The sequence below is a fragment of the Nicotiana tabacum genome, chromosome 1, assembly GCF_000715075.1.
Source record: "Nicotiana tabacum cultivar K326 chromosome 1, ASM71507v2, whole genome shotgun sequence".
Lineage (NCBI taxonomy): Eukaryota > Viridiplantae > Streptophyta > Magnoliopsida > Solanales > Solanaceae > Nicotiana > Nicotiana tabacum.
Window position 1 is genome coordinate 173,877,894 of NC_134080.1, and position 26,705 is coordinate 173,904,598.

General features: G+C 38.4%; 1 protein-coding gene across 6 annotated transcripts; it reads right to left on the reverse strand.

Moving 5' to 3' along the window:
• Positions 1 to 289: 289 nt before the first annotated feature.
• On the reverse strand, positions 290 to 25,420 carry LOC107804039 (uncharacterized). 6 transcript variants are annotated; one of them, XR_012710292.1, is made up of 4 exons: positions 24,694 to 25,394; positions 6,254 to 20,630; positions 1,646 to 1,738; positions 290 to 782 (listed from the first exon to the last, which is right to left on the reverse strand). XR_012710292.1 is itself a non-coding variant. In XM_075254674.1 (2 exons), the coding sequence occupies exon 2, from the start codon at positions 20,013 to 20,015 to the stop codon at positions 18,879 to 18,881; it is 1,137 nt and encodes a 378-aa protein (XP_075110775.1). In that variant the 5' UTR covers positions 20,016 to 20,630; positions 24,694 to 25,394; the 3' UTR covers positions 6,248 to 18,878. The 6 variants fall into 6 exon arrangements, 1 of the variants encoding a protein (XP_075110775.1); XR_012710291.1 differs by lacking the exon at positions 1,646 to 1,738; XR_012710293.1 differs by lacking the exon at positions 1,646 to 1,738 and having other exon boundaries at positions 290 to 803.
• Positions 25,421 to 26,705: the final 1,285 nt, after the last annotated feature.

The following is a 26,705-nucleotide window of genomic DNA, read 5'->3' on the forward strand; positions in this document are numbered from 1 at the left end:
GTCTGCAATGATACTTTTCAATGCCATGTTTGTTACTAGAGACAATATTACACGTTTAACTCATCAATATATATACCGCAACCAATTTATGCATGTGATTACTCACTCAAGTAAATTAATTTTAATATTAATTTTACATTTAGTATAGAATCGAAAGGTCACAATGTTTCCATTCATCATCTATATCTAAATATTTTAATTAATATTAAAATTACTTTTTAGTGTGTACTTTATTTCAAGTCTCAATCCATTACAAAAAAATATAATAAACAATGTATGTAACTGGTGAGACAAATAACATAATTTAAATTTCATTAAAAAAAAACATAGAATAACAATTTACATGTTTGCTAGGACATCCATGTACCAATCGAATACTAACTCTTGCACATATACGCTAAAAGGTGCACTAGGCCAAACATCATGATAAATCTCAGTTAAAATTTCACCCCAAGATTCTCAAAGAGAGTTCGCTAAAATAGCTAATGCTTCCCAATCAGTAATTTCTACGTAATTTGCCAATTCAGCTATTTTTAACTGAAAAAAGTGTACACGTTCAGGAAAGAAAACATCAGGGTCCATTTTAAATTCCCTAAATTTCTTTTCTCCTTCCCTTCGTTAAGCCCTTTGATCCCTTGACTCATTTTGCCTCACCCTTTGGACATTCCTGATGACTTCAGGCTCCGAGTCTGAATCATTATAGAAATAAGTCCCGCGACGATGTATCCTTCTACGTTGTCCCCTTTCTTGACTTCGAGAACTCCCACTTGGAGTAATTCGACCTGGCCATATTTGAAATAGGACTAAGGAAACAATAAGAATGACTACAACCATTCAATATGATAACATATGTCACAATAACTCGTAGAAGAATATCAATGTAAGGGATTAGGGCTAAACAAATTTTTTATATTAAGGAGATATTAAGTTATGTTAAGGCCAATTTATATTAGTCCATGATCTACACAAAGGAAAAGTCACTAAGGAAACTTATTTAAGTTAACCATTGTTCCTTACGTAATTGAACTCCATAGCACTTCAAATAAAGTATGGCCATTTGAAAAAAGAATTGTTTATATCCAACGACACTTCTCTGACCAAACTAATTATGGTCAAAATTCTATAGGCCATATCCAAACGCCTCCAAAAAAAAATGTGAAAGCATTATTGTGTCGTGTATTATAACAAAGAGACAGTTTAGTGAATTCATGGAACCAACATATGTCTTTTAATATGCTCATGACACAGTCATCATTAAATTGATATGTAGAAACTTTCTACTACATGACATACTTTGTTTATAAAAGAATATCATTCTGACAAATCTATTTTCTATAGAACAACTATACATATCAAAAAACTATAATTCTCTTGTTTTCTTTTTTAGTCAGCAATCTCAAGAAAGTATTTAACATCAATCTTTTTGTTTTCTACAGTAAAACTTGATTAGGTTATCCAGTTTGCGGCGCACAAAAAAATTATATGCGCCTACACCAAACAAAGATTATCGGTAACGAAGTATATATCATGGTGGCAGCAACTAGGGGTAAACAACGTATGATCTGATACCGTTGTAGATTAAAAATGAGGGGCGAGAACAACGAGTTGTGTATCTTATTAACGCAGCGGAAACCGTTGAACTCACCACCAAAGGAATTGCCCCAAATCAACCTTTGAATCACTAGGAAATAAAGTTAATCTTCCACCAATTAGATGTTCTAACTTGTGTGTGTTTTTTCTGCAGAAAGGATTAGTCAGAGAGAAAATTACAACGCTTAAAAAAGTTTTGTGTTTTCTCTATAACATAATTAGGCAGAGTAAATAGCGGTTAAGGAAGATAATCCATCACTCCCCTTTTGCCGTTCACTTTATTGGGAGTTTGTGATTTTATGGTAACTTCCCTTAACCTCTCTCACTTATCTCTCCTAATCGGGTCGGGTCAACCCACATGGAGCGACCTACGAACCCATAATCCAACATAAACATGATGAAAACTAGCTTCATCCATCTTACTACAGCTCTGCCTAACTTTAATGTGCTACAATATATGCCAAAATATAAAAATTCATAATGGATTAACAGTTTACTCGATAAAAAAATTGAGTAATTCGCCCCCAAAAAGCTGAACCATTAATTATAAAATTTCAATCCGCTCACCATTCATTACCCTTATAATCCAATACCATCAAGACAATAAGCCATCGATTCGGTTACGGTTTCAGTTCAGTTTTGAACATTCCTATGTCTTACCAATCTCCGGAGCACTAGTTTCCTGTTCTTACATGCCTAGCGCAGACGCATCAACCACATATTTTACCCGGTAAGCACTTAATAATATAAAAATGCAATAACTGAGGTGGCATAATATGCCCAAGCTGTAAATGATGCTATGCATATGATTATAAATGCGAACTACTAAATAAATATCTCAAATATCATACGTTATTGAAGGTATCATAAAAGCATTTTTTTCATCGGATGTCCCCAAACGCATATACACATCACAAATAACATGCCTTTTAAGAAATATAAGTAATCCAAGAGTTAAAGTTTCACTTGCGTCTAAATGACAAATCTTTACTTAAGTTGAAACATCCAAGTCAACAAAGATGCCGTCCAATTCCCTTAATTTAAGCAAAATGCACCTGAATTTTAGGACGCTCTGAAGTCAAAGTCAACGGTTGACCAATTCAAAAGCTAACCCTCGGGTCAACTAAACAAATATTGAAATAAGTTTCATAAATAAGTTATGCATTAGCCAATGATTCCAAATCTATAATAAGATTCTCATTCTGATATCATTTACAGTCCAAATGTCCGATTTCCTCTTTTAGGACTTGGATCAAAAATACCCAATTTTAGCTCTTGAATCTGATGTTTTCATGGTTCAAATGTCGTAAAAATCTAGTATAATCTCAATACTAATGTAGACAATCATTACACTGAATTGTAGGTCGAATATACACCTTTTAGGATCTCTAGGTCAAGAGCATCTTGTCAAAATCCAAGAAAGTTGCTAAAATTTCATAACATAGCAAAAAGTCCCAAAATATCATATAAACCTATGAGAAATTTCAAAATATAAAATGCAACACCGTAACTCAAAAAGAGGGATTGGATTGTTATACCTGGTCTAAAACTCACGCCTCAGCTCTCCGCTACCATTGTCGGGATTTCACCGCACATATGGAACATGTATTTATTGAAAAAAATGATATTGTATAATCACTCTCAAAATAATATATATATATATATATATATATATATATATATATATATATATATATGTATATATATATATATATATATATATATATATGTATATATATATATATATGTATGTATATATCACACCTCCTTTTTACTACCATCGGAAAGGGTATAAGAGAGTTTTTTCCAATTTAAGTGACAATCGAAACATGATTATTTTATTTAAAATTCAGAGTGGCCACTTGGAATGATTTATGGTGTCGCAAGTCACCGGTTTAATATCCCGAATCGAGGAAGTTTGACTCTTATGTATGGTCCGCGAACACAGAAATCCGGGTAAGAAATTTTGTTAACCCGGGAGAAGGTGTTAGGCATTCCCGGGTTCCGTAATTTTAGCACGGTCGCTCAACTGTTATTATTGGCCTATTTATTTGATTCTAAAACATCTTTGAAACCTATGTGCATTTTATTCTTTTTAAACCGCTTTTAATAAATTAGTGTTACATATTGCGAATCATGTCACGGGAACTGTACCCACGATTTACAACATGTTTATTTTATTAACAAGATTAAATGGGGGCCGGGTCACATAAATGTACCCCCGGATTTTTAGAAATTAAACATCACGACTACGTCACGAGAACCGTACCCGTAGCCATGACAATTATTCAATTAATGTGCCTAAAGCAAACTACGAAAGTTCAAGGCATTTTTTATACTAATTTTTGTATTTATGTGAGGGCCATACATTATGGATATTATTTGTGTATGGCCCACCTCAAATTATTTTAAAAGAAAAGGACTGCATATATTTTTTTAAGGCAAATTAAAGATGCTCCTACTTATATCTTATTTAAAAAACTAAGTATCACAACCACGTCACATGAATCGTACCCGTAGTTGTAATAATTTAATTGCGTGCCTCAAACAACTACGAGATTTATTTTAGTATCTAAGTTATAAAATATGAGGGCCATAGGCTATATGATTCAAATGTATGAATGACACACCTCAATTTCTTTCAAAGGAATCACACTTAAATTAAAGGAACTACGGATATTCAGATTTAGAACTAATCAGGGTTTAAGTATCACAACCACGTCATGAGAACCATACCCGTAATTGTGATGCTTTAGTTACGTGCCTAAAGCAAACTATGAAATTCAAGTTCAAAGGTCCAAAACAACAAATAAAAAAAAGGTTGTAACATGGACAACAACGTTCATATAGTAAAAGGTCCCAACAATTTTGCCTGTCCCTAATATATAAAATCAAGCCTATTTAACATTGTAAAGTCTATACAATCAAGTAGTGAGAAAGCAGACAAATTAAATTAAAATAAAGTAGACGTTGGGGACAGAAAAAAAACAAAGTCGAATGACAAACTTGGCTTCCAGAAAAGAAATCTGAGATTCATCAGACAACATTCAACGAAGCATCACACATTTCTCCACAAACAAACCATTGTTTCATGTTTGGAAGTATTTTAATACTAGTAGTTACAAACTCTACAGGCACCAACAAAACAAACTCCACATTTGCAGATAAGCACATCGACATTGCAGCTCCTAAGACGCCTCAGATCATGGCGCTCAAGCATGCTAATGGCTATAATTTAAACAATGTCTTTTGAACCAAAGAAACCTTTAAGGGACTCATCAGGTGTACCAACTTGGAAACATATAATTGAAAAACTTCACTTTCAAATAAAGCTAAGTACAAATCAGCTGACTTCAAATAGAGAAATAAACTACTAGGGTGTCGATATACTTAACATTGATTAATCCAAATCAAGGTGACGATAACCAAACCCCTAACAGAAAAGATATCAAATCGTACATCATAAACTCATTTCAAAGAGAGGAAGACAAACAACACTTTTTAAAAATTGCACATGAATGCACCAGGTCTGGTTGACAATTGCCAAATCAAACAACCTTAGCTAGACATGTAGACTACCCAGCTAATCAAAACCAACGCGAACCAAAAGTACGGAATTTGCACGAAAAAGAACTGGGTAGATTTGCTTCTTAAATAATGCAAAACAGAGCATATGTTAAATAGCCTAATAATTCTGACAACTGCCTAAATTTAGAAGATAAGGACATTGGAAATGCGACTAAATGCAGTAACGTACACTCGATACCTTCACAAACATGTGCGATGAACACAGAATCACATGCAAGTTGTAGGAAAACCAATTGAATTGTGTTAACCACAGATCTTATACCTTCGCGTCAACACCAAACAATTAACAAGAAATTTGTTTCCAAACTCAAATGGATAAGGGTCTGATTTATTCCATCAATGATCTTAGCAACAGAACGATCAAACACTAGAACCTTAATAGGTCATTAACATTAAAATGATGAGGACAACTTCAAACACTAAATCACTTTAAGCACACAAGATAGACTTTAGCATACCTCAAGCTATTTTACTAATGAAAAGAGGACTCCAAAATTCTTCTCATGAGAGCCTATTCAAACAGAAACTAATAACACTTCAAATGCAATGCTTCATACTCATACTGTCATGTTCAGAATCAAGTAAACCTATGATTCAACCTCCACGTTTCAACAAACAAGAGCAGCTTTACATTAACATACCAACTAACCATAACAGGGAAACTTTGCGAATATTAGGAGAACTAGTCGACCTAAAACTAACAGTAATGTGACACCCTTCAGGATTCCATACAATCACAAAGCTGAACGGAATCGTTCATTTTAAAACGATGAAATCTTGACTCAAATGATAACTCGACCACAAAATAACAGTTACAACACACAGGAAATAGAAGACGAACACTTAAACCAGCTCTTACTGACTGAACGTACTCAAGCACATTACACCAGTGAAAAGCGATTCATCAGCAAGAAACAATGTATCAAACATCACTTTCGAATATGAATCAAAACTAAATGATAATTCCAAGTTCGACTCCTACATGAAATTTAATCAAAGAAAATGCCATTCTACAAACAAACCCCATAACTTAAGAACACCTTAAAACAGAGGTACATAGGAGAAGAAATCGAACCTGAAATTGCAAACTTTCTTTATAATAATTACAGAATCAGCAAATACACCTTTTGATTCCAAAATCCTAGCAAGGTTCAGCAGCAAATCAGTAGAAACGAAATCGACGAAATTGAACCTTATAAATATTCAATAGACCTCAGTTAATTTTCATCTTTTTGGAACCCAAAATCAGATTGAACACTCTAAATATTTTTGAATTTTTTTTCAATTTTCAAAGAAGCTTTCCAAGAAGAAAATGAGAAGCCCAAAAAAAAAATCCTTAAACCTTTCCCTTCCGATTTTTTTTACCCCAAAATTCTCCCCTTTTACAAAATCGGAATCGGCCGTTTCTGAAAACGAACCTCTGATGAATGTGGGGCTTGGATTGAGTGAAATCGATCCAACGCCTCACACTCATCCAACGAACGTTCTCCAGAACCTTCCAATTGCGTGATATCATTGAAAATCGGGCGAGTGAGAGGATGGGGAATCTTTGGTGTCAGAAACCATTAGAATATTTGGTGACGTGGTGAGATGGGGGTGCGTGAGGTGAATTTGGCTCACTCGCCTGAAATTTGGCGAGTTTGGACACGGGTTTAGGCTTGTCGGAGAAGAAGAATGGTGTTCTCCGCCGTTTGGGTCTTTGGATTTAGGTTTTCTTTTGTTTTTTGTGTTATAAGTGGGATGGGTGGGTAACAGATCGTGGGCTGGAGAGGGGCAGGTAAGGCTGGGGCGGATTGATGTAAAAATCGGGCCTTAGCATTTGAGCCACAATCAACAGCCCTATTTCCTTTTCACTTCTCTCTTTTTCAATTTTCTTTCCTTATACTAATTAATTAAAACTTAAATTAAAACTCCTAAAAATAATTAATTTGGGAAAAACTAAGCTGATCAACTACTAAAATATTTTTGAAAAATAATTACTCCTAAATTAAAAGGGAAACTACAAATTTAAATTAAAAGGCTAAAAATGCAAAAGTAAGCCAATTTTCGTGATTTTTATTTTTAATAAAATGACTACCTTACTAATTAACCTAAAATATAAAATAAGTCCTAAATGCAAATGCATGATATTTTTGGTATTTTTGATTTTCAATGGAAATTAAAAATGCACAAAAATGCAAATAATTAATAAAATTTCTACAAAAAAATCTATAAAATTGCAAATAATGTGAAAAATTTATTTTCTTGAATTTATAGGAGTACTTCATATAGGGAAAAAGTCACGTGCTCACAGCTGTCCCTCTTTGCTCGGAAACACGAAGAGTTTTCGTGCGAAGATAAAGTGAGCGGATACGAGCGATTTTTGCCCGTTTGAATACTCCGCGGGAAGCATTTTTGAAAGATTTGACCGCACCCTACTTTCGAGGTTGCCTACATATTCTTGGCTATAAAGGAATCAGGTCAGTGTAGTTCGGAAAGTTTTGGTAGCTGGGACTACTAGGAAGTTGCGATTTCACTATCGCTGCTGCTGCTACTGCTTGCTGAACCCCTTATTACACCAAGACAAAATAAAAGAAGCTAGACTAAACTATGATTTATGAATTAAAAGAATCCTATCTATACATCTTCAAACTTGATCTTGCAATTTCTGCTGCTCCGTTGACTTGCACTCTCCCAGTGAAATTCCTTTGGTGCTGACTTGAATTGTATTCTAAGGTGCTTTCCCTTTGTTCTCCAGGCGGGCACCTGATTGTTGAACTTTGAATTATCTTCCTTTCCTTCCGAAACTCGCCTCGTTTTCCCTTTGTTTTCCATGTGGGCGCCTGATTGCTGAACTTGAATTGTATTCCTTTTCTCTGAAACTTGAATTGTTTTTCCTTTGTTCTCCAGGTGGGTGACTGATTACCAACATTTGCACTGTTTTTCCTTGAGACTTGATCTGTTTTCCTTTGTTCTCCAGGTGGGATCCTAATTTTAACACTTGAATTGCTCTCCCTTTGTTCTCCAGGTGGATGCCTGATTTCCAAAACTTGAACCGCTCTCCCTTTGTTCTCTAGTTGTGCTCCTGATTACCAACACTTGAATTGCTTTCCCTTTGTTCTCCAGGTAGGATCCTGATTACCAACACTCGAATTGCTTTCCCTTTATTCTCCAGGTGGGCTCCTAATTACCAATTGCTTTCCCTTTGTTCTCCAGGTGGGCTCCTGATTACCAATACTTGAATTGTTTTTCCTTTGTTCTCCAGGTGGGCTACTGATTACCAACACTCAAATTGCTTTTCTTTTGTTCTCCAGGTGAGCTCCTGATTACCAACACTTAAATTGCTTTCCCTTTGTTCTCCAGGTGAACTCCTGATTACCAACACTTGAATTGTTTTTCCCTTTGATCTCCAGGTGGACTCCTGATTGCCAAAACTTTAACTGCTTTTCCTCGGAACTTGATTTGTTTTCCCTTTGTTCTCCAGGTGGGCTCCTGATTGCTGAGCTTGAACTACTTCCTCTTGCCACTGCTTTTCCTTTGAACTGTCTTCCCTTGTTTCTCCAAGTGGGTGCCTGATTGCTTGAACTTGAACTGCTTGCTATCCTTGACACTCGTGTTGTTCTCCCTTGCTCTCCAGGTGGGCGCCTGATTCCAACAGAATAGGCAAAACGAAGAAAATTTCATGCCCCAATTTGGTAGAAGGGCACATCGGTGAGTGTTAATTGAATCATGTTACCAAATATCTCTAAGAATTTGAAAGTTAGATCCCATTATCTAGGAGGGTCCTGAAAACTTCTAGTAAAATGACAATTTTAAAGCTAAATTATATTTTCTAAAGGTATGACTTCCGCTAAATCTTGTTATCTATGAAGGTCTTAAAACAACATCCCATTATCCAGAAGGGTCCCGAAAATCAAAATCAAATCTCATCTTAAGAGTGACAACTTTAAGGCTAAATTATACTTTCCTACAGCAGAACTTACGCTATATCTTGTTATCTAATGGAGGTCTTAAAGCTAAGTCCCATTATTTAGGAGGGTCCTGAAAATTTCCAATTGAGTCTCGCCCTAAGAATGAAAATTTCAAAACCAACTATATTCTCACAAAGTAGAGCTTATGCTAGATCTTGTTACTCATGAATGTTTTGAATTATAAAACTAGGTCCCATTGTCCAGGAGGGTCCTGAGAATTTACGGTCGAACCTGTCCGGTACTTGCTTTTACTTATGGAGGGTTTCTCCAAAACAAATGAAATTTCCTGCCCCTATTTCAATTAAAGAAAAATCTTGTTAGTTTTAAAAATTTTGTGGTTAGTTTGTGGCATTATTGCTCAAGGTGGTTCTTCCGCTACCGTGCTTTGCTTTGACTGGCTACCTTTAACTGGCTAAGAGTTGTTTGACTTTCCGACTGATCCTCAACCGCAGGACCCTGGATGACCCGAGTGCTCTACACCCAAACCGTTGTTTTACATTTCTAACACTTCTACTTGAACCTCTGTATCTCCCACAAGGTTACTAAGCCATTTGACCAATGGAACTTTCACTGACACCTTATTTCCCACTTTACATCATGCTATCTCTGGTATGCTTTGGCCGCACTTTGCTTTGTGCAATTGAAGTTGGTAGTAAGCCTTGAAATCCTTTCTTACTTGCTTAAACAAAGCTGACATTGGAAAACCTTAGAGAAACACACCCAGAAGAAATGAAATGCAATGACTTTGAGAGTTAGGAATAAAGAAAATGCAAAACTGGATGACTGTTTGAAAGGGGAAAAAGGAAAAGAGACTTATCTGAGTGGAACAGCTGGCACCAATGATCATGACATGCATTTCGGATCAATCAGCCCAACCTATTCAACCAATCATATTTCAGTTGTCATACTTTATGCCCTGAGATCTCTAAAACCCAATTTCTTCACCAAATCACTGACTCTGTTTGGCCTGCGGTGACCTGAAGGGTTTTCACCAACAAACCTCTCTCTTTTGTTCATCTCCCAACTCACTGTCACCTTATGGTGCCCGTGAGGGTTTTCACTAATAAGACTCTCTCATTTTTATGTCTCTCAGCTTTTTATCGCCTTACGGTGCCCGTGAGAGTTTTCACCAATAAGACTCTCTCATTTTTTCATTTTTCCTGCTTAGACCGGAGTGTTGCCCCTGTTATGAATCAGCTCTGCTTGCTCGACTTGGCATCTCTCGAAGACTGATCGGAAGGTCTTTGTTTGGACCGTAACGTGGGCTTTTGGATAGGGTTAGAAAGAATGGATATCAAAAGGCACAAAACAACTTGAATGGGTTTAAAAGCAATACAACTCTTGGAATCAAATTTCTTACAACAACCACAATTTTCTGCCCCAGTTTCTTTGCTTGGGGACTTCTGGATTTTTGCTTTGATAGGACAGAACCGTGAGGCTGCCTACGTATCCTTAAAAGGAATCTGGTCGAACGTAGTTCATGACATAGGAATTACTTTGTTGTTGTGATTTTTCTCTTTTCTTTTTCCTTTTTCTTTCCTTTCTTTTTTCTTCTTTCTTCTCTCTTTTTTCCCTTCTTTTCTTTTCTCTTTTTTCTTTCTTTTCATTCTTTTTCCATTCTTTCCTTTTCTTTTCTCTTCTCTTTTCTCTTTTTCTTCTTTACTTACATTTTGCGCTCGTGTTTCTGAACTTTGCTACTAATTCCAAAAGAGGGGTATGAAAGGAAATAAATAAGGCTCAAAGGGGTAACAAAGGATAAAGTATTTAGATAACAGAACAAAATGCCTTCGTTATTCCAATCTTCAAAACATGCCAAGTACAAACAAACACAATTTAAACCAAAGAAATCATACATAATATCTTTTGACTGCATCAGAATTGATAGCCATATCTACACATTTGCCTTCTATATCTGTTAAGTACAAAGCACCATTGGAGAACACTCTCGTTACAATGAACGGCCCCTACCAATTTGGGGCGAACTTGCCTTTTGCTTCAGCCTGATGTGTCAGGATGCGTTTCAATACTTGCTGACCCACTTCAAATTTTCGGGGACACACCTTCTTGTTGTATGCTCTTGCCATTCTCTTTTGATACAACTGGCCATGACATACTGCTGCCAATCTTTTCTCATCAGTCAAACTCAATTGCTCCAGATGGGTTTTGACCAACTCATCATCATCAATTTCGGCTTCAGCAACAATCATAAGGGATGAAATTTCAACTTCTGCGGGTATCACTGCTTCAGTGCTCTATACCAACAAATAAGGAGTTGCACCTACTGAAGTGAAAACAATAGTGCGATAACCCAACAACACAAAGGGCAACTTCTCATGCCATTGCCTGGAACCTTGCACCATTTTCCGAAGTATCTTATTTATGTTCTTGTTGGCTGCCTCGACTGCTCCATTCACCTTGGGGCGATACAGGGTGGAATTGTGATGCGTGATCTTAAACTGTTGACACACTTCTTTCATTAGATGACTGTTAAGATTATCCCCATTATCTATGATGATCACTTTGGGATTCCGAACCGACAAATGATATTTGAATGAACAAAATCGACCATTGCCTTCTTGGTCACAGACTTGAAAGTTTTAGCTTCAACCCGCTTAGTGAAATAGTCAATAGCCACCAGAATGAACCTGTGTCCATTGGATGTTGCTGTCTTAATTGGTCCGATGACATCCATACCCCAAGCAACAAAGGTCCATGGTGCAGACATTGTGTGCAATTCAGATGGTGGAAAATGAATCAAATCTCCGTGTACTTGACATTGATGACACTTGCGCACAAAACTGATGCAATCCCTGTCCATGGTGAGCCAATAATAACCTGCTCGGAGAATTTTCTTTCCAGAACATACCCACTCATATGCGGTCCGCAAACTCCGGAATGTACTTCGGTCATGATAGCTGTGGCCTGTCTAGAATCTATGCATCTTAACAACCCAAGATCTGGAGTTCTTTTGTACAAAACTCCCCCACTAAAGAAAAATCCACTTGCCAAACGACGAATTGTTCTCTTTTGATCACCTGTGGCTTGTACTGGATACACCCTCATCCTGATATACTCCCTGATGTCATGAAACCATGGTTCACCATCAAGTTCTTCTTCAACCACATTACAGTAGGCATGCTGATCACGAACTTGAATATGCAGAGGGTCAACATAAGCTTTGTCCGGATGGTGCAACATCGACGCCAAGGTAGCCAAGGCATTTCCACCTCATTATGGATCCTTGGAATGTGCCTGAATTCTATAGATCGAAATCGTTGACAAAGATCATGCAGACATTGTCGATACGGTATAAGCTTTAAATCCCCCGTCTACCATTCTCCTTGAATCTAGTGTACCAGAAGGTCCAAGTGTCCCAAGACCAAGACTTCCTGGATTCCCATGTCTACAACTATCCTTAAACCCAAAATTCATGCCTCGTACTCATCCATGTTGTTGGTACAATAAAAACGAAGATGATCCGTAACAGGGTAGTGATGCCCTGTTTTAGAAATGCGTACAGGTCCTATCCCAATGCCTTTCTTGTTAGCATCCCCATCAAAGAAGAGTTTCCAATCGGGCTTTTCCTCCTTCTTGACCTTATCAATGCGCATTACCTCTTCATCAGGAAAATAAGTCTTCAAAGGTTCATATTCTTTGTCTACCGGGTTCTCGGCCAAGTGATCGGCCAAATCTTGGGCTTTCATCGCCGTCTGAGTCACATATACGATGTCAAACTCTATGAGCAAGATCTGCCACTTTGCGAGCCTTCCCGTGGGCATGGGTTCTGAAAGATATACTTTAAAGGATCCAGGAGGGAGATGAGGTAAGTGGTATAGGACGACAAATAATGTTTCAACTTCTGTGCTACCCACGTCAGGGCGCAACATGTCCTTTCAAGGGGAGTATACTTAACCTCATAAGATGTGAACTTCCTGCTAAGATAGTAGATGGCTTGCTCTTTCCTGCCAGTGATGTCATGATGACCCAATACACACCCAAACAAATTATCCAAGACTGTCAAATAAAGAATCAAAGGTTTCCCTGGTTCCGGCGGGACCAACACAGGTGGGTTTGACAAGTACCCCTTTATCTTATCAAATGCTTCTTGACACTCATCAGTCCACTTGACCGCAACATCCTTCTTCAACAACTTAAAGATAGGCTCACAAGTTATCGTGAGCTGAGCAATAAACCTGCTGATGTAGTTCAGCTTCCCTAACAGACTCATCACTTCGGTCTTGTTCCTTGGCGATGGCAATTCCTGGATAGCTTTGATCTTTGACGGATCCAATTCAATGCCCCACCGGCTGAATATAAATCCCAAAAGTTACCCCGATGGAACACTAAATACGTGCTTTGCAGGATTGAGCTTAAGATTGTACTACGGAGCCTCTGGAAAAACTTTCTCAAATCTCTGATGTGGTCAGACTGCTTCCTGGACTTTATGATCACATCATCCACGTAAACCTCTATCTCCTTATGTATCATATCGTGTAATATGGTCGTCATTGCCCTCATGTAAGTTGCCCCAACCATTTTCAAACCAAAAGGCATGACCCAGTAGCAGTATATTCCCCACGGTGTGATGAATGTCGTCTTTTTCGCATCTTCCTCGTCCATTAAAATTTGATGATACCCGGCATAGCAATCCACAAAAGATCCAATCTCATGCTTGGCACAATATCAATCAAAATATGGATATTTGGTAGTGGGAAATTGTCCTTTGGACTTGCCTTGTTGATATCACGGTAGCCAACACACACTCTGGTCTTACCATCCTTCTTTGGCACAAGCACAACATTGGCTAACCATGTGGGATACCGCGTGACCCGAATGACCTTTGCATCGAGCTGCTTTGTCACCTCTTCTTTAATCTTCACACTCATGTCAGTTTTGAACTTTCTCAACTTCTGCTTAATGGGAGGGAATGCTAGATCAATTAGCAATTTATGGACCACCAAATCGGTACTCAAGCCGGGCATGTCATCATACGACCATGCAAAAATATCCTTATACTCAAACAATGCTTTAATTATCTCTTCCATGATTTGCGGTTTGAGATGGACGCTTATCTTAGTTTCTCTGACATTATCTGGATCCCCTAGATTGATCGCTTCTGTATAATTCAGGTTAGGCTTGGGTTTTTCTTCAAAATGACTTAATTCCTTACTAATCTCTTCAAAGGCCTCGTCCTCGTCATATTCTGATTCATCATCACACTCTATTTCTTGGATTATTATTTCAGAATTAGATTGCATTTTAAGACCGAGTCGAAGATTCCTCATGCATGTCATGTTATTGAAACCAACATAAAAAGAACTGTACAAAGAAGAAAAGAAAAACAAAAATAAAACTATCAGGAATGATAGAAAAGGGAAATTGCATTTCATTGAAAATAAAGGATAACATGGTTTGTACATCAACAAGCGAAAAATAAAAATCTAGGTCAAAACCCTGGAATGACCCAGATAGAAAGGAAAACAAAACAAACTACCAAGACTCCTTCCTGGTAGGGAGAGGAGTAACTTTCAAATTGTTAAGCTTTGCATTTGGCCCGACGAACTGCACGTCCGCTTTGCTAGAACCTTCTCCAACTTCCACCATGTTCACATCATCTAACAAACTCTGGAACCTTTCAATTAACTCCTCATCAATGTCAACCACAGAACTTGGAACTGTCGTCACTGGGCGTTTCCTGGCACCGGGCTTGACAAAAGACCTGGAGAGACGTGGAACAGGCTTTGGAAGTGCCCATGCCTTCTGTTTCAACCTTTTAGCCCTTTTCACATCTGCCGCTGTAGGTTTGAATCCAAGACCGAACATACTCAAATTCTCAGGGATGGACACTGGCTGTATGATACCCTACAGAGATGCACCCAGACCTTTCCCGGGCACGAAGCCATTTTTCAGCATTTCAGTATTCAAACTTGACCATCTGGTGTAGAATGGATGGGACTGCTTTAGCGGCATGAATCCAAGGGCGACCTAACAACAAATTGTAGGAGACGGCCACGTCCAACACCTGGAATTCCATGGTGAATTCCATCGGTCCTATTGTCAACTCAAGCACTATATCACCGACCGAGTCTTTTCCTCCACCATCAAAACCTCGGACACATATGCTATTTTTGTGAATCCTCTCATTATCAACTTTCAACTTGTTCAGAGTAAAGAGTGGGCAGATGTTTGCATTGGACCCATTGTTAACTAATACCCTGGTAACCACAAAATCTTCACATTTTACCGTAAGATAGAGAGCTCTGTTGTGTTCGGTACCTTCCACAGGAAACTCATCATCAGAGAAGGTGACCCTATTCACCTTAAATATTTTGTTGGCGATCTTTTCCAGATGGTTCACTAAAATTTTTTCAAGAACGTGAGCCTCATTCAGAATTTTCATCAGGGCCTGCCGATGCTCATCTGAGTGGATTAACAATGACAACAATGAAATCTGAGCAGGCGTCTTTCTCAACTGCTCCACGATGGAATAATCTTGTACCTTCATTTTCCTCAAAAACTCCTCCGCCTCTTCTTCAGTCACTACTTTCTTCACTAGAACTGGGTTATCTCTGGATGTTTTAGCTTTCCTTAACTCTCCGGGGCAAAGCATCTCCCCGAACGAGTTAATCCCAGGGCCTTATTGACTTCTTCTTTCACTTCCTTTCCCTTATAGGTCACTATCACCCGTTCATAGTTCCATGGGATGGCCTTGGTGCTGATTACCGGCAACTGGGTTACAGGCTTGATGATGACAGGATCTGTATGGGCACCCTCCACAATTATGATAGGCTTGTTGGCGACTCCTGGCACAACCACTTTAGACTTTTCTTGCTTTGATATAACATCACTTGGGGATCTTTTCTAAGCTACCACAGATGGTTTACCACTTGTCATGCTCAACTTGTTCACTGATCCTTCAACCATTGGTTTCTAGACTAACCTGACCTCACTGGACCAAATCATCATGACGGTCTGTGAAGGCTTCTTGGTCTCCCCTCCCTTATGTAATATCTCAATCATGTTTGTCTCCTGATGGATGGTTGTGGGTTCTGGTTGATGTTGGGTGCCTTTGGAGTTTGGATTTCAATCCGGTTTGTGTCAATGAGCTCCTGGATGACATTTTTCAAGTGCCAGCACTTCTCTGTATCATGACCTGGAGTACCAGAACAATATTCACAGCTTACAGAGTAATCAAGGTTCTTTGGAAGAGGGTTTGGCAATTTCGACTCAATTGGCCTCAGCATATCCAACTAACTCAATCTATGGAATAAGTTGGCATAAGATTCCCCCAACGGGATAAAAGTTTTCTTCCGATACAACCTCTTGTATTTGAATGTTGGATTTGGTCGGAAACCTGGGCCAACAGGGTTTCGGTAGGCTTGTGGGGGTGGGTAAGCATTTTGTGGAGCTGGGTAGGTGTTTTGTGGGGCTGGGGCACGCCATTGTGTGTAGGCATGAAGTTGAGTATATGTTTGGGCGTGGTGGACAGAAATGTGAGGGTCCGGTGATGGGAAGTAGTATTGGGGTGGATTATATGGGGGTTGGGTGTAGGTTCGGTGATGGGGTCGAGGCTGGGTATATTGGTGTGACGAGCCCCTGGGTCCAAACCATGATCCTAAATCAATTGTTGCCACATCTTCTTTGTTCTTATTTCCAATCACTCCCCCAGTACCATTCTGAATGGCTTGGGTAGTTGCTTTGATAGCCGAGTAGCTCATGATTTTGCTTGATTTAAGCCCTTCTTCCACCATGCCACCCATCTTCACTACCTCATTGAATGACTTGCCTATGGCCGATAGCAGATGGCCAAAGTAAGTGGGCTCCAAAGCCTGCAGAAAGTACTCCACCATTTCACTCACCTCCATCGGAGGGTTGACTCTTGCCGCTTGTTCTCTCCGGCGAAAACCATATTCTTTGAAACTTTCACTAGGTTTCTTCTCAATAAAGACAAATGATCTGGAATAATCTTAATGTTGTACTGGAAATGACGGGCGAATTCTTGGGCCAAATCATCCCAGGTATATCATCTGTTGTGATACTGACGAGTGTACCACTCCAGTGCCGAGCCACTCAGACTCTAGCTAAAGTATGCCATCAATAACTCATCTTTCCCACCGAATCCTCTCATTTTACTACAGAATCATCTCAAGTGGGCCACCGGCTCTCCTTGCCCATCATACAAATCAAACTTTGACATCTTAAATCCCACTGGTAACTGAACATCAGGAAATAGACACAAATCTTTGTAGGCCACGCTTAGATGGTTTCTTAGTCTCCTCATGTTCTGGGGTTTTAGATGGTTTCTTAGTCTCAACAGGGAGGTCGAAACGAGGAGTGTAGGAGTAAGGTTCTGGGGCCTTGAAAGTAGACTCTGAGGGATAATATTGGTTATATTGGGTCTCGAATAAAGGCTCACTAGAGGATCGGTGAAGTGTAGCGGGTGGGGGTGCCACAAAGACAGGGGTGGCTGGTGGAGGAGGGTACGAGACTAGTTTGAGTGGTGGAGCTTGTGGAGTCTGGGAAGTGGTGCCTTGGTAGTGGTGGTAAATGGGAAAGTCTGGAGATGAATCAACAGTGGGAGGTTCTTGGGACTGAGCCAGCGGCGGGAGGAAAGCAGGGTTAGTGGGGTAGGATGGTGGTGGATGCCCTTTTACCCACGCCTGGTACATCTCTTCCATATGGTGTTTCAACTTATACAACTCCTCTTTCAGATTAACATCAGACTCCTCCTCCTCTCTTGACGGATCAATAACACTTGCATCCAATTCTTGGTTAGACATGATCAACTTGTCTTTGGACCTGGTGTTGTACGGGTGAGTTTCCAGAATGCCGAATAAACTAACCACCTTCTTGTACTTGATGACACCAAAAAACTTGTTAGCGATTAAGGTCTTAACAGATAGGCAACCGCACGTTGGGGATACAATGCACCTAAGTAATTAACCATTTCTATTATGCATTTGAACGGCTGCTTGCGTCATCCCAACTTTCACTAATTGCAATTTCTTTTCCTCTTTTTTTTCATTCCTGCTTTTCCCTGCTCGACTCTTGTTTTTATCCTTTTATTCTCTCACTTTTCTCTCTTGTTTTTCCATTATTTCGTTCCCACGGTTTTTCTTGTTTTCTTTTTTTTTCTTTTTTTTAATTATTTCACGGTTGTGATCGAATCCTATGGGGATTGCCTACGTATCATGACGTCTCATGAATCAGACCAAGCGTAGTTCTGTGAATAAGTGTAAAATAAATGAATAAATAAATAAAAACATTTTGGGTTTTTCAAATTTTTCATAAAATTGATTACGACGACTCATCCTACAGAATTTAAACTAACAAACTTGAAAAGGGGGACTAACAGACTCTAATAGAAAGATGAAAATACAAACTCAAAAATAGACTAACAGACTCCAACAAAGAAAATGAAAATATAGACTCGAAGGAAAATCATGAATACATCAATGCCTCAACTACTCCAGGGGCTCGTGGGACATCAGTCGTTCTTTCCACGGGCCTATGCGTAAGATCCCCTTGAAGACACTCCAGATCACTCATTATTTGGCGAACAAAGGTCATTACCGTAGTAAAGAAGGTGGTTCTAGTCATGTCTTCACATTCATGGCACTTCATGACGATGTAGTCAGCAATTGCTCTAACCCTCTCCCTGATGATACCCTTTTCTTTTAGCAACCGTCCAATCTACTTAGACCTGGCCCCCAAAACTTGTTCAGCTGTATGATTTTGTTCTTGAAGCTGCTATAGGTCTTTTTCTAAATGCGACATCAGTGCATAACAATGTTCTCTTTCTACTTTGAAATCTTTTGCCTGCTTGGTCATTTTGTTCTTAAGGACGATGATATTTTTCTTCAACCCCACGACTCCATTGTCATATTTCTCTTTTAACTGTTGAACCAAGCGCGCTCGTTCCTCCGCATTCTTAGCCAATTTTGTTCGAGCCCTTGACAATTCGCCCTCGGCCCTTTTCAGATCAAAACCATATTCACCCACTTTCTGCCAAAGGTTACTTATAAGCTTTTCATCTTTTGCATTTCTGGCGGGGTTTTCGGTTGCTATTTTCATTTCCTGAATTTGGGCTCGAAGGGCGTCATTTTCTTTGGCTAGCTTTTTCTTTTCACCCTCATCCGCGGCGGCTTGCAAACCATTCTCAAACTGAAGGCCCCGTACTTGTTTTTCCAATTTGCCTATTGTGGCCCTGTACTTATTCTCCTTGGCCAACCAAGCCCACTGTTCTTGCGACGCCTCAACAAATTCCTGGATGTGAGGCTTTTTGGTTGGTCTTTCAGGTTTGGCCCTTGAGGTGTTCTTTTTCCTATACCAAGCAAGATAGGCGAGTGAGACCATGCCTCTAGATAGGTCACGCACACGAGTGTTTGTTGTTAAATACTGGCACTCGTTCCAAATATGCCGAACTGTTTCTTCATGAAATTGGCTGTCGGAGCTGACTTCGACCGCATAAACACTAAGATCTTCATTTGGGTGCGTCACCTGGCATCTTCCCAATTGTCTCATCACCTGGTATGGAGCATAAGGCTGAATGCCTCGAAGAACAATTAGGAGGAGGTAAGGACCGGTGGCAGGCATATACACAATTTCTTCAACAGGAAGCCAATCCAGTGTCCACTCTATTTGCCCCGCAGTGATGGAGCGAAGGCGGGATACCCAATCTCCAAACTCTTCTAGAAGATTGAACCCTGAAATCCTTGTGTCGAACTCTTCAATGCATATTTTCTCCATGGAGCCATAACTCATATACTGAGGGTGGTGACATAGATGCTCAATCATCCACATTTGTAATAGCAAATTGCGTCCCTCAAAAAAGTCTGCCCCAGCTTTACAAGCTGTGAGAGCTTGGTATATCTCAGACACTATCATAGGGGTGAGGGTGCTCTTAGCATTGGTAATCAAGACATTGATGACTCCAGCCGCCCGCAGATCGATATTCTTATCCTTCCGGTGAAACACTAGAGGCCTAAGAAAGCTACCATAAAAGCGAAACGCCTATGCTCATCCCATTTTGCTCAGTTTCCTTTGCTACAAACCCCACTCTCCGGGTTGTCAAATCCTCCTACATGCTTGTACCTCTGGTATATGAAGCGTAGAGTGGAAAATCAGACCGCCAAATCTGCGTACTGGACCCCCTACTTATTTTTAGCAAATCCAGGAACTTGTGAGGGGTAACGGTTCTTGGAGCGACCAGATACTTATGCCTTAGACCTTTAGTACTTCCCATATAACCCGCTATCTCTTCCAAGGTAGGTGTGAGTTCAAAATCTGAGAAGTGTAGGACGTTGTGAGCTGGGTACCAAAATGTTACCAGTGCCCTTATTATGTCTCCTCTACGCTTGATCTTCATCAATCCGGTGAGCCCTCTCAAATAAAGGTTGACCATATCTCGTCCTTCTTTACCCAAATCTTCCCACCACATCGAGTAGATCCAACGTAATCTTGGACATGACCTTCATTGGTAAATTTTGACTCGTGCTCATTCTGCACATTTTGATTAAGGTGATTGGTTTACACACAAAGTGAATCTCATTTGAAAAACTGATAAAAGGGTTATTTTTGCAAAAATCAAGAAGTCAAGGCTACTTTTGCGAATACGGCCCTTCAACACTTTGAAATGGAAATCTTTGGGGCTGTGCTCGCTAAGTGGCCAAAATTTAACAAAACATAGTGAGCGACTATTCTTGCAAAAACAACCCTCCGGCGTCCCGTTGGGACATTCGGCTATTTAGAAAAGAACGGCATTACCCACTTTATTTACGACAAAATGGCGACGCTTCATATATTGTTTTCAAAATTTTCAAAAAGTGGTGCTGGACCAGATAAGGGTTGCCTACGTATCCCACATTCGGTGAGAATCAAACCCGCGTAGTTCGACTAGTTTTGACAAAAAAACAAAAATCATTTTGGACTAATTCTTCTCTTTTCAAGAAACTTCTTTTTTCAAGAAATGCTTTTTTTTTCAAAAAATCGGTAGAGTTTTGGAACATTTTGGGCATCATTTTTGGGAAACGGGTGAAATCCTCTCTCATACCTCGACTTGTTTTTTTTGTGGTTTTCCTCACTCAATCTAGAAGCCGGTCAACATGCAATCCGAAACAAATTAAATGCACAGATAGCACATAAAATGCATCAGGTAGGTCTTTTATTTTCGGGTACACCAGTCCTAGATGGACCCAACCCCTATGTTGAGTCCCCAAAGTCAAATGCACATGATGCAAAAAAGCGTTCCTACTAAGGATCCGACATGAGGCTGAGTTATTCGAGTTTAAAACCTGGATGTATTATTCTAGACCTGGCTTACCCGAGCAGACAACTCGAGCCGAGGGAGCAGTGTACCGGTAACCAAAAGATCATCCGGCTTTGAAACTTGTCCGAACCTCGTTCTAAATTGGGATATGACACTAACAGAAAGAAGTCACTCCAGCATGCACTCCTCGTAAGATAGAAGAGAGGGGTTTCGTAGCAGTTTATATATACAATTCAGATAATATCAAAGCGGTAAAAAGCAACATTTAGCACATTAGACCCAAACATGTAGATAAATCAGGCAATAAATAAAGTCAAATATAACAATTATTCTAAGCTCGAATTCTTGAACCCTGAACCAGAGATTCTGGGTTCGAGTCCCCAGCAGAGTCGCCAAAGCTATCACACCTGCTTTTTACTACCACCGGAAGGGATATAAGGGAGTTTTTTCCAGTTTAAGTGACAATCAAAATAGGATTATTTTATTTAAAATTCAGAGTCCCCACTTGGGATAATTTATGGTGTCCCAAGTCACCAGTTTAATATTCCGAATCGAGGAAGTTTGACTCTTATGTATGGTCCGCGAACACAAAAATTCGGGTAAGGAATTATGTTAACCCGGGAGAAGGTGTTAGGCATTTTCGGGTTTCGTGGTATTAGCACGGTCGCTCAACTGTTATTATTGGCCTATTTATTTGATTTTAAAATATCTTTGAAACCTATGTGCATTTTATTCTTTTTAAACCGCTTTTAATAAATTAGTGTTACATATTGCGAATCACGTCACGGGAACCGTACCCACGATCTATAACATGTTTATTTTTTTAACAAGATTAAATTGGGGCCGGGTCACATAAATGTACCCCTCAATTTTTAGAAATTAAACATCACAACTACGTCACGAGAACCGTACCCATATCCGTGACAATTATTCAATTAACGCGCCTAAAGCAAACTACGAAAGTTCAAGGCATTTTTATACTAATTTTTGTATTTATATGAGGGCCATGCATTATGGATTTTATTTGTGTATGGCACACCTCAAATTATTTTAAAATAAAAGGATTGCATATATTTTTTTAAAGGAAAATTAAAGATGCTCCTACTTATATCTTTTTTAAAAAACTAAGTATCACAACCACGTCACAGGAACCGTACCCGTAGTTGTAATAATTTAATTGCATACCTAAAGCAACTACGAGATTTATTTTAGTATCTAAGTTATAAAATATAAGGTCCATAGGCTATATGATTCAAATGTATGAATGGCACACCTCAATTTCTTTCAAAGGAATCACACTTAAATTAAAGGAACTACGAATATTCAGATTTAGAACTAATCAGGGATTAAGTATCACAATCACACCATGAGAACCATACCCGTAATTGTGATGCTTTAATTACGTGCCTAAAGCAAACTACGAAATTCAAGTTCAAAAGTCCAAAACAACAAATAAAAAAAAAAGTTGTAACATGGACAACAACGTTCATATAGTAAAGGATCCCAACAATTTTACCTGTCCCTAATATATAAAACCAAGCCTATTTAACTTTGTAAAGTCTATACAATCAAGTAGTGAGAAAGAAGACAAATTGAATTAAAATAAAGTAGACGTTGGGGATAGAAAAAAATGAAGTTGAATGACAAACTTGGCTTGCAGAAAAGAAATCTGAGATTCATCAAACAAAATTCAACAAAGCATCACACATTTCTCCACAAATAAACCATTGTTTCATGCTTGGCAGTATTTTTATACTAGTAGTTACAAACTCTACAGACACCAACAAAATAAACTCCACATTTGTAGATAAGCACATCGACATTGCAACTCCTAAGACGCCTTAGATCATGGCGCTCAAGCCTGCTAATGACTATAATTTAAACAATGTCTTTTGAACCAAAGGAACCTTTAAGGGACTCATCAGGTGTACCAACTTGGAAACATATAATTGGAAAACTTCACTTTCAAATAAAGCTAAGTACAAATCAGCTGACTTCAAATAGAGAAAGAATCTGCTAGGGTGTCGACATACTTAACATTGATTATCCAAATCAAGGTGACGATAACCAAACCCCTAACAGAAAAGATATCAAATCATCCATCATAAACTCATTTCAAAGAGAGGAAGACAAACAACACTTTCTGAAAATTGCGCATAAATGCACCAGGTCTGGTAGACAATTTCCAAATCAAACAACCTTAGCTAGACATGTAGACTACTCAGCTAATCAAAACCAACGCGAGCCAAAAGTATGGAATTTGCACTAAAAAGAACTGGGCAGATTTGCTTCTTAAATAATGAAAAATAGAGCAAATGTTAAATAGCCTAATAATTCTGACAACTGCCCAAATTCAGAAGATATGGAAATTGGAAATGCGACTAAATGCAGTAACGTACACTCGATACCTTCACAAACATGTGCGATAAACACAAAATCAGATGCAAGTTGTAGGAAAACCAACTGAATTATGTTAACCACAAATCTTATACCTTCGCGTCACCACCAAATAATTAACAAGAATTGTTTTTCCAAACTCAAATGGATAAGGGTCTGATTTATTCCATCAATAATCTTAGCAACAAAACCTCAAACACTAGAACCTTAACCGGTCATTAACATTAAAATGATGAAGATAACTTCATACACTAAATCACATTAAGCACACAAGATAGACTTTAGCATACCTCAAGCTAATCAACTAATGAACAGAGGACTCCAAAATTCTTCTCATGAGAGCCTATTCAAACAGAAACTAATAACACCTCAAATGCAATGCTTCATACTCATACTGTCATGTTCAGAATCAAGCAAACCTATGATTCAAGCTCTGAGTTTCAATAAATAAGAGCAGCTTTATGTTAATAGTCCAACTAACCATAACAGGGAAACTTTGCGAATATTAGGAGAACTAGTCGACCTAAAACTAACAGTAATGGGACACATTTCAGGAATCCATACAATCACAAAGCTGAACGCAATCATTCATTTTAAAATGACGAAATCTTGACTAAAATGATAACTCGACCCCAAAATAACAGTTACAGCACACAGGGAATAGAAGACGAACACTCAAACCAGCTCTTACTGACTGAACGAACTCAATCACATCACACAAGTGTAAAGAGATTCATTAGCAAGAAACAATGCATCACTTTCGAATACGAATTGAAACTAAATGATAATTCCAAGTTCGAATCCTACATGAAATTTGATCAAAGAAAATGCCATTCTAGAAATAAACCCCATAGCTTAAGAACACCTTAAAACAAAGGCACATAGGAGAAGAAAACGAACCTGAAATTGCAAACTTTCTTTATAATAATTACAGAATCATCGAATACACCTTTTGATTCCAAAATCCTAGCGAGGTTCAGTAGCAATTCAGTAGGACACCAGTAGAAACGAAATCGACGAACTTGAACCTCATGAATATTCAATAGATCTCAGTTGATTTTCATCTTTTTGGAACCCAAAATCAGATTGAACACTCTAAATGTTTTTGTATTTTTCTTCAATTTTCAAAGAAGCTTTCTGAGAAGAAAATGAGAAGCCCAAAAAAAAAATCCTTAAGCCTTTCCCTTTCGATTTTTTACCCCAAAATTCCCCCCTTTTCAAAATCGGAATCAGCCCTTTTTGAAAACGAACCTCTGATGAATGTGGGGCTTGGATTGAGTGAAATCGATCTATCGCCTCACACTCATCCAACGAACTTTCTCCAGAACCTTCCAATCGCGTGATATGGTTCAAAATCGGGCGAGTGAGAGGAGGGGGGATCTTTGGTGTCAGAAACTGTTAGAATATTTGGTGATGTGGTGAGATGAGGGGTGTGTGGGGTGAATTTGGCTCACTCGCCTGAAATTTGGCGAGTTTGGACACGGATTTAGGCTTGTTGGAGAAGAAGAACAGTGTTCTCCGCCGTTTGGGTCTTTGGATTTAGGTTTTCTTTTGTTTTTTGTGTTATAAGTGGGATGGGTGGGTAACGGGTCGTGGGATGGAGAAGGGCGGGTAAGGCTGGGGCAGATTGATGTAAAAATCGGCCTTAGCATTTGGGCCACAATCAACAGCCCTATTTCCTTTTCACTTCTCTCTTTTTCAATTTTCTTTATACTAATTAATTAAAACTTAAATTAAAACTCCTAAAAATAATTAATTTGGGAAAAACTAAGCTGATCAACTACTAAAACACTTTTGAAAAATAATTACTCCTAAATTAAAATGGAAACTACAAATTTAAAATTAAAAGGCTAAAAATGCAAAAGTAAGCCAATTTTCGTGATTTTCATTTTTTAATAAAGCGACTAACTTACTAATTAACCTAAAATGTAAAATAAGTCCTAAATGCAAATGCTTGATGTTTTTAATATTTTTGATTTTCAATGAAAATTAAAAATGCACAAAAATGCAAATAATTAATAAAATTTTTACAAAAAATCTATAAAATTTCAAATAATGTGAAAAATTTATTTTCTTGAATTTATAGGAGTAATTCATATATTTTTATCTAACAATTCACAATATATATATATATATATATATATATATATATATATATATATATATATATATATATATATATATATATATATATATACACACACACACACACACACACACACACACACACACACACACACACACACACACACACACCGAATGTAAATAGTTTCTGGCGTGGGTTAAAAGTGATAATATCCCGTCAAAACCGGGCTCGCCCCTTGTATGACTAATCGAGACTAGAATATGATAGGTTAAGGTTCGGCCCCGGGACCAAGCAAAATCGAGACCATGCAAGATCGTGCGAAATTTGCCAAGCCGAATAACAAAAAGACGAAGTATCCGCGATCGGTGGTAGATCAAGACAGAAAACTCGGCAAGTATCAAGGAGGGGCCAAGTAATTAGCAAATCATAAGATTTTTTTACCTTTTATAGAATTATACCAAGAGTAGGACACCCCTACTATATAAATGGGGTCTGATCATTTGTAAACACATCATTTTGAAATACGCAATACAAAGCAATTTACTGTTTTTCTAGCTCTTATCACCTTGTTATTATGTTCGTACATCAAAAGAGGCATTTCATGGCTCGAGGGTGATGAAAATCTAAGGCCAATGCTATTCAATTTGTGTGGTTTGCATTTAATTTCTTATCATTAATTTTAATATTAATCTATTCTCTTAATTTGTACCAAGTTATATCACATACCCTTAAAACTACGTATAAATTCAATTATTATCCTATTTTAGGGTAAACAGTTTGGCGTCCACCGTGGGGCTAAGGATAATAGTGGTTACTTGGTACAGAC